Raw genomic sequence first — 8,762 nt, forward strand, 5'->3', positions numbered from 1 at the left:
ATGTAAAAAATGTAAAAAAAATGTTTACATACATTTGGTGTTAGACGCTAATATCGCTTCTTAATTCAATACAGTTTTACATTATGTTGTACTTATTATTTGTATTTTATTGTCATTTGGATTATCGATCATGTTATTTTGTATGTTAATATTTATAAAATAATATTATAAAAAAATAGATATTTTACAAAATAACATGATCGATAATCCAAATAACAATAAAATACAAATAATAAGTACAACATAATGTAAAACTGTATTGAATTAAGAAGCGATATTAGCGTTTAACACCAAATGCATGTAAACATTTTTTTTACATTTTTTACATTTTTATAAAAAAAATATCCAAACAATAATTATTTTATATTTTGTAGTTATGAAAGAAAAATTTAATAAGATTTTATCATGAAATAGTTATTAACATTAATTAATATAATTTAAATAACTATTTAGTAAATGTAAATTTTTGTTCTTTGAAAAATATATTTTCATAACTTTATTGATCTGATCTATCACGGATATGTATTCATTAACATCAAGTAATCATGGATCATCACGATCAAGTGTTTGCAGTTCCTGATCACAGAAGTTAAGCAACGTTGATAGCAGGCGTGGCTTGGATGGATGATCGTTAGATTTGAATATTAATTTCGGAGAAATAATCCCCTTACAAATACCGTAAATTGTTTTTTTAAATGTTCTATAATGATTTATTCTAATTTCATAAACGTTTATTTAATCGTTATTTTTTATTTTTTATATCCTATGGACACGTCAGAGATTCTTAGTATGTCCTCCAATTTCATAAACAGATATCCCATGGACATCCAGTGGATGTTCGAAGGACCTAAAAGGGGTAGCTTATGGATATCCTCAATTTCCTTCAAGGATATCTTAATTATGGATCCATAGGACATCCGTGTGCTGTTGGGTATGTAATTTTACATACTCTAGCTTCAACGAATTGCGAGCCGTTACTGTCGGATTCAACGCAGCATTTGATTGAAACAGAACCGTATCATCACGCTGTTAAATAATTTAATGAGTACTGATGTTTACTTACATCTAATAAATCATCCCCCCCCCCTTTCGTTGCGACTCCAAATAAATGCTGACTTGCATCTATATGATCTACTCTCCTCGAATCTGTAAAGAATTTATTGCGAAAAAATATTATTAAATTATTTAACAACGTGATGATACGGTTCTGTTTCAATCAAATGCTGCGTTGAATCCGATAGTAACGGCTCGCAGTTCGTTGAAGCTAGAGTATGTAAAATCACATAGTTATTTAAATATTAACTGACACCTATATTTCGCTCGTCTTTGGCTTCTTATCCTAACTAAAATATTATTTGTCTATTTCTTTAAGTAAGACTTTTATATGATGTTGAAAAGTATCCTATTTTTCGATTCACTCCAAACAACCTTTTAATTTCTATTTAAATTACATTTGATCGGATCTATTTTCGGCGTTTTGACTAGAGCTGATGATTTGCTCAAAGACTTTTACATTTGAACTTCGAAACTTTGGCATTAAATCTTCAAAGCTACGAAACTTCAAAATTTCTATACAATTCAATCTTCGAAAAATCAAAATTTATATACATAATTATTGATTTAATGTAAGCTAATAGTACAATACCGTGACAAATACACATTTATTTGACAAAATCCGAAATAAAATTACTAATGTTACAATTAAGTTGTAGAAAAATACGTATAAAAATTTCGATTTTTGTTAAATATTAATAAATATTTCTTAGCGTTTCGAATAAATTCACCATTCGTATAAATATACCTTTCGAAGTTTCAAAGCTTAAAAGTTTTGAAGGCACCTTAAACTTTGAAAACTCGGAATTAACTTCGAATATTTAAATTCTTTTGAAGCTTCGAATCTTCGAAGTTGTCAAAAGTAACAATCCTAGTCTCCTATAGAATCCGATAATGGGGTTGATGGGAGTAAGAGACAAGAATGTAAATCACAGTATGTCAGACATAATCACGAGATGTTAATTACCGTAGTAAGTGGTGCCCCAGCCGACGACCGTCGGTCTGGCGCCGGCAAACGGTTCCCCGCGAAATCGCGCCTGCGGTAGGCAAATCGGTATCACGTACGGCGTCTTTCTTACGGGTCTGGTGAGCTCGAGGACGGCGATGTCGTTGTAAAAACCAACGCGCGAGAATTTTGGATGCGCGTGAATCTCCTTCACCGCATAAGTCTCCGGCGACGAGGGTTCGTCGTCGTTCTCTAGATCGATGTCGCCGAGACGCACAGTGAACTGGCGGGCGGCGAAACTGTAATCAAGAGATATTACAGATTTAATTTTTAATTTATTTTAATTTATATTTATTTATTTATTTGACTTAATATGTGAAGTTCTTAGCTGAGGAAGACTCTGTGTAGTCGAAACGTACTATTGTGTTTTATTGATATGTTTAAGTAAAAGAATTTTTCATTTTTACAACCATATTGTATTAATTTGCTCGTTTCTTGGCTTTTCATTAAACTCTTTTTGTTTGTTAAGAGATATTACATTTCTGTGCAAAAGATCCATTTTATGTATCCAATTATTTTCTGCGTAAAAAGCCTATTTTATAACTTCGTAGAGAAAGAACAACTTTTTTCCAGCTTTATTAAGGTAAAAAAGATTTTATATACATATTTTTTTTATTATGTAAATAAACCGTTTTATCATTTGTACAAAAATTTAATAAATAAGATATAAAAAAATTTATAAGATATATAAAATTAGCGTCAACTTATAAAAGTCATAAAAATAAGAACTTTACAAAGATAAAAATACATAAATTATATAAGAAAATATTTACATAAAATATATACGTTGTGCAAATGTGTTTTTCTTTTTTCCTAAAATATTTAAAACGTAGTGTATACTTGCAACTTTTGCTTTGCTTTGATGACGCCTCGTTTCTTTATCTTTCAATTCTAATAATTACAAATATCCCTTCAATTGAAATAACATAAAGAAATTTCTCGCACAATTTCAACTGGAGGAACTTTTGGAATTATTCGATGGGAGAAAAAGTATACTTTTCTATTTTTTTTATTAAAGAGCTAGAGTGAGAATTTGCGTGGATTAGATGTCGATAGAACATTGCTTACTGCCGCTGTCGCTGATCACGCGTGCAATGGGCGGCGGTGAGGATGTGACGTGGTCCTATCAACGATCCCCCGCACCAGAATTCTGTTCGCCGGGAGCCATGAAGGAAGATCGCCGCCATCCAGGGCCAACGGCCAGGTAGCGCTTCCTCACCCCCGACCACTCGGTATCTACCTGAACTCGTCACTCCGCACTCTAAACAGATCAATATTCTTCGTTTCGAAAAAATTTCTTTCAAATCTTATTACAATAAAAAAGAGTATCATCCGATACAGAAGAGTGACCCAAAAAATCACCCGTTTTTGGAACCCTTGATTTTGAGACTGAACTGTGTGTTAAATGATACCTTATAATGAGACATTAATTATAGAGAAGTTTCAAATTGAGATGACAATTGTTATCAGAGGTTCCTAGAAAAGGGAAGGGGGATAAAATCAAAGTTCATTATAGAATTATCATAGGTCTGCAAGGTCCGATATTTTAAGAAGGTTCACCGCAGTTTTACGTAAATGACGTTCGTTTTAGATGTAAACAAAAGTTAAGTTTTCGCTTAAAGAGACGTAATAAGTGACCCCTATCCAGCTGTGATAACAATTGTTACCTCAACCTGAAACTTCTCTGTGATTAATATCTCATTATAAGGTATCATGTGACATACAATCCAGTCCTAAAGTCGAGAGCCCAAAAAACGAGCGAAAAAATCACTTTTTTTAGTCACTCTTTTCTTTCTTTGCTTTCTGTTTTTAATGCAAAAAGGTGTGCTGAATATACCCTCGTCGTCTTGAATAAAATTGTTGTCGATCGTCGCTATTGTCTCGAAGCCATTTGTATTGTTGAACGAGTCCAGCGTTGAAACAATATGCGCCATGGGTCTCGTAGTCGAGGATGTCACCGGGTATAACGGTATCGGCCGTGGTGTGGGGGCTTTCGTAGGCCGAGTCGTCGGTCGTGGAGGGTGTCCAACGTCGATCCCAGAAGGATTCGTACTTCCAGTGGTGCTGCAATATTCATTCACCTGAATTTCTCTCGAGAGATCTTTGAGAAGAATTATAATATATAATAATTATAATTTGAATTATAATGAATATTATAATATATTTTAATGTTACAAAAGTTCTCTTAAAATATGAGACGGGCGACTAATTAGCAAATAACGTGAATTCAATGAAGAACTTACCTCGGAATGGAGGGATTGCTGATTTTATCCACTGGGCAGCAAACTCCTGGCACAAACAGACTCTTGAAGCAGAACGAGTGTCTCAGTTTGTTGAGGTCGAGCAGCAATTGCGGACAATTGCTGAGGTCTTGGCATTTGCCGGATCCACCTTCGGCCGTCGTGCACACGGATGGGACGGACTTTTTGTCTCTATTTGCGAGTTCCTCCGTGGACAATTGCTGTTGTTGTTGCTGTTGTTGGACCGACGGCGCTTGTGTGGGGGATGCGATCGTTTGTCTTAGAGGTAACGCAACGCCGCGCACTAAGGGCGCTATGCTGTCTGTTACATTGCGACCTGGAAAAGAGGTTGAAGAAATTCATATTTGAAAGCGTGTAAGAAAATAATAAAATTCTTTAGCCTTTATGATGTCTATGTAGCAGATACATAATCTTGGTGAAAATTCTTAGAGAATTTCTTAGGGAATTTTATACATAATCTTTCAGAATTTATATTGTATAAATTTTGAAATTTTTGTATAATTTTATAACTTTTTAGAAAATTTCTCAAGTTTTTTTTTATACAAATTGGAACACTTTCAGAAAGTATGCTGAAAACATTTACATCCTTCTTAGAATATATTTTATATATATATATGTGAATTTTGAAATATTCTAATTGTGTGTGTGTGTGCGCGCGCGTGCGCTTTTAATGTTTAGAATTTCTAATTCTATAATTTTCGAATGAAAATCTAAAAAAGTTCAAAATATTTTTTGTCATAATAGATATATCCCATTTTTACGAATTTTTCATATTTTAAATTTTTTCAGAAATCCTCATAAATTTAAAATATAAAAAATTCTTAAAAATGGGATATACTCGTACCTATTATATGAGAATATTTTCACTAAAAAACTATAAAAATAAGATTTCTTAGAAAAATTTAATATTGTAAATATTAAAAATTCTCTAGGGAATATTTCCAATATCTGTATTAATTTAGCAATTTAATATATTAGTTTACTAGTTTAACTAGTTTATTGATTTTTTTCATATTACCTAAAATATTTTTGGAGATGGTATACAAGGCCGAGGGCAGCTCCTTTGGCGGATAATCCGTGATCTCGACGCCCTTTGTCATATTGACGATATAGTTGCCCACTGTGTTCAGAGCGCCCAGGGTCTCGCTAATAGTCACCAAAGGGTCGCTCTGCTCGTGCTCCACCTTCACTAGCTGCGTGTACGGGCGTACTTGCGTGTCCCTGCGAGCGTATACCGGCCTGTTCGATCTGCTCGGTCCGGCATCCCAGGTGTGCGGCCATCCTTTCGTTGCCGAAACGTACGAGTTTCTGTATCCGTACGCTGTGCGATTTTTATCTCGTATAAGTGGAAAGCGGGCCAAATCGTTGTAATAATGATAAAAATATATAGATAAAGAAATCGCAAAGCAAAAGAACTCTGCAATCCTCTGCGATCATCATGGCTATCTCATTATATCGTCAGTAACATGTTTATCCGCGGACTCTTGCGGGAATTGCATAATTAATTCTAATCGTCGTTGATTATTTTTAATAAACTCTGCTGCAACCTCGTTTTCGTTTGTGTCCCCAATTCAATTTCAATTTATTCACAAATATTTTGAGATGCGTTAGGATTTAAATATTCGGGCGAAAATAAATATCGAAGTGCACAAGTCGAATGTAAGGGGAGAGTAACAGAAGCGTAAACAAAACTTCTAGGAAACGTAAATTGGAACAGTGGAACGTAAAAGAAGCGTTTTAAGAAGTAAACATTCCGTTTCGTTCCAATTTACGCTCTTCCTAGAAGATTCATTTACGCTTCTGCAACTCTTTCCTCACATTTGACTTATGCTCCGAGTTTTATTTTTGCCAGGATTTAAAGAAATGACGATGGTGACGAGAGATCATCGGAACGATGTAGTTATTAATTCCATTGAATCGTCGCGTGTAGCCGTAGGTAAAATTAACAACAAAAATGTTTCTATCGAAACAAAAGTTACTTACGGTAAGTGCGATAATGCACGATTTCTTCGGTGTACGAGATCGAACCGGCGAATAGACTCCATATTATGCATAAGCCTGTGAAACGGATTAGATGTGAATTATGCGTATAATCAATAATATAAATTACATACAATTAAATTTAACATTTCACGAACGTCGTTTCTTACAATTATACAGTGTGCTTGGTATAGATGAAATAAAAAAAATATATATAACTCGCGCGAAATTATATTTCATAAATTTATAATTTTTTGCATAAGTTGATACCATCAATTGTTTGTTTGAAATTTATTTATATTATTTTGCATTTTTAAGAAATAATTTCTTAATGTACAAACACATAAAACAAATATATATGTATATAATTATATTATATACATATGTATATAAAATATCAAATATGTTCATGTTTTCAGTCTTCTATAATTTCTATCTATATTGGAAAAATAATAATTATATTGAATATTAATTTGAAAGATAACTTTAATGTTGCTTACATTTTTTTACGAAAAAAAAAATTATGATTCGATTATACAATATTTTATACAATTATAAACATATTTAATTATATATATAGAATATTGAATAATTTATATCACAATTATTTTATAATCATATAAAATTCTATAAATATATAATTATATACAATCATATATAACTATAGGTACAAATAATCGCATAAAAATGTATTAATCCTGTATTTTATATACAATTAATATATTTTTATATATTGTTTGTTCAAGTAGTTGTTTTTATTTTCTTAAACTTTACTTTTTATTTAAAAAAAAAACAATGCAAAAAGTATTCTAATTATTTTTTAATACTATTTTTTATTATTTTTCCGGTATCTATGCGAACGATTATATAAGAGAAGAAAAATATATACAAACATATTTTACATATAATTGCATTTTTTGGATAATTTTCCTGAGTTGATTTTATATAGTTAAGTAAATACAGTTTTTGATGAGGTTTAGATGAATAATTCTAATAATTGAAAATTAATTAAAAATTATTGGATGAGTAATTTTAAATAATCAAAAATTATCGATTTTTGTTACGGAAACGTGAAAACGATCTCGATATTTATTCATGACAATTACGAAGTCACTCGTAGTCGTCTGTCATCGGGAACACCGTAATACACGTCTATAATAAACGGGCGTGTTACAAGTTACGTAATGTGAAAACGTATGCTGGAACATTCTTGGACTTTCCAATCTTCTCAGAATTTACCGAAATTTCATACGCAGAAGTGACGCATCGCCATTTGCGTCATTCGGCCCTCGAGATAAAAAGGTATGTGTATATACGCGGATCCGGATTACTTTCTCTCTAAAATGAAAGAACAGATATGTAAATATAATTGCAAATAAACGCGTCTGACATATGGCAAATTTATCTATTTTTATTATTATAAAAAGCACGGAACGCGTTTAAGAGACGTGAAGGTCCCACGACTTATGGAGAACGCAAAAGAAATTTCGGCGATAAGAATTGTACATTAATTGGTAGCAAACGTCTCTAATTAATCCTGTATAATTACTAATGAAACGCATAATTAGAGTTCGATTGAACATTCGATTAGCCCGAAACGCAATTCCATTTCGACTTTCTTTTAGGCGGTCGTTCTTGTCGAATTAGGTGAAATTAAGTCAAGCGCGCGTTGAACATCAATGCGTTTTGAACGTCAATTAAATCTCCCGGAGCGCGCGTTTAAGGTGGTTTTATCGCTCAACGTCAACTCGATAGTGTGACGTTGTCACATAAACGTCACACAATCGCATATGCACAGTCTATGCAAAATTGCAAAATGTTTTTATTGAATTACGTTTGTTTTTATCTTAGAACATATATATTACTGGAAGGAGAATTGAGTGCTGAACATGAAACCAACATCTGTGCGAGAGAGAAAGGTATAGATTCCCAAATGACTGTAATACGCATGTGCTATTCAGCCCCCACTCTGCCCGTTTTGCTTAATTTCTTATTTTTCGAAAATCTTTTAAAAAAAAAATGAAAAACAGGGCTAAGTGAGGGCTGAATAGCACATGCGCATTACAGTTAAATGGAAACCTACACCTTTCTCTCTCGCACAGATGGTAGCTTCAGCTCGATACACGGATGGTATAAACAATTTTCCTTCCAGTAGTATATGTTCTAAGGTTTTTATTAAATTATTAGTCATATGGACCCATACAGAACATAATATCTGTTAGATATCTATTCGATATCCTCATATCCATGATAGGATATCCATAAATCTCTAATAAATAGCTAGTAGACATCCTCTATACATCCAAATGTCCGCAATATGAGATCTCAGAAATATCCATAAGATATCTAAGCCAATCGATTACATATTTATATACCCAAATAACACAAAAATGATTAAAAATAATGATTAAGTAAATGTTTATGAAATCAAAATAAAAACCATTATAAAACATTAAAAAAAA

At 32.5% G+C, this 8,762-nt stretch overlaps 1 protein-coding gene across 1 annotated transcript in view; it reads right to left on the bottom strand.

Annotated features, from left to right (window-relative positions):
* The window catches only part of LOC105456621 (proclotting enzyme), a 19,547-nt gene that overhangs the window by 3,250 nt on the left and 7,535 nt on the right, over positions 1–8,762 (bottom strand). The window contains exons 2-7 of the mRNA XM_011700813.1: positions 6,304–6,378; positions 5,339–5,641; positions 4,303–4,636; positions 3,897–4,123; positions 3,128–3,320; positions 2,021–2,298 (exon numbers count right to left, since the gene is read on the bottom strand). Coding sequence (XP_011699115.1) covers positions 2,021–2,298; positions 3,128–3,320; positions 3,897–4,123; positions 4,303–4,636; positions 5,339–5,641; positions 6,304–6,378 — 1,410 coding nt within the window. The remainder of the gene's footprint in view (positions 1–2,020; positions 2,299–3,127; positions 3,321–3,896; positions 4,124–4,302; positions 4,637–5,338; positions 5,642–6,303; positions 6,379–8,762) is intronic.

Source organism: Wasmannia auropunctata, unplaced genomic scaffold (genome assembly GCF_000956235.1).
Source record: "Wasmannia auropunctata unplaced genomic scaffold, wasmannia.A_1.0 LD335628.1, whole genome shotgun sequence".
Taxonomy (NCBI): Eukaryota; Metazoa; Arthropoda; class Insecta; order Hymenoptera; family Formicidae; genus Wasmannia; species Wasmannia auropunctata.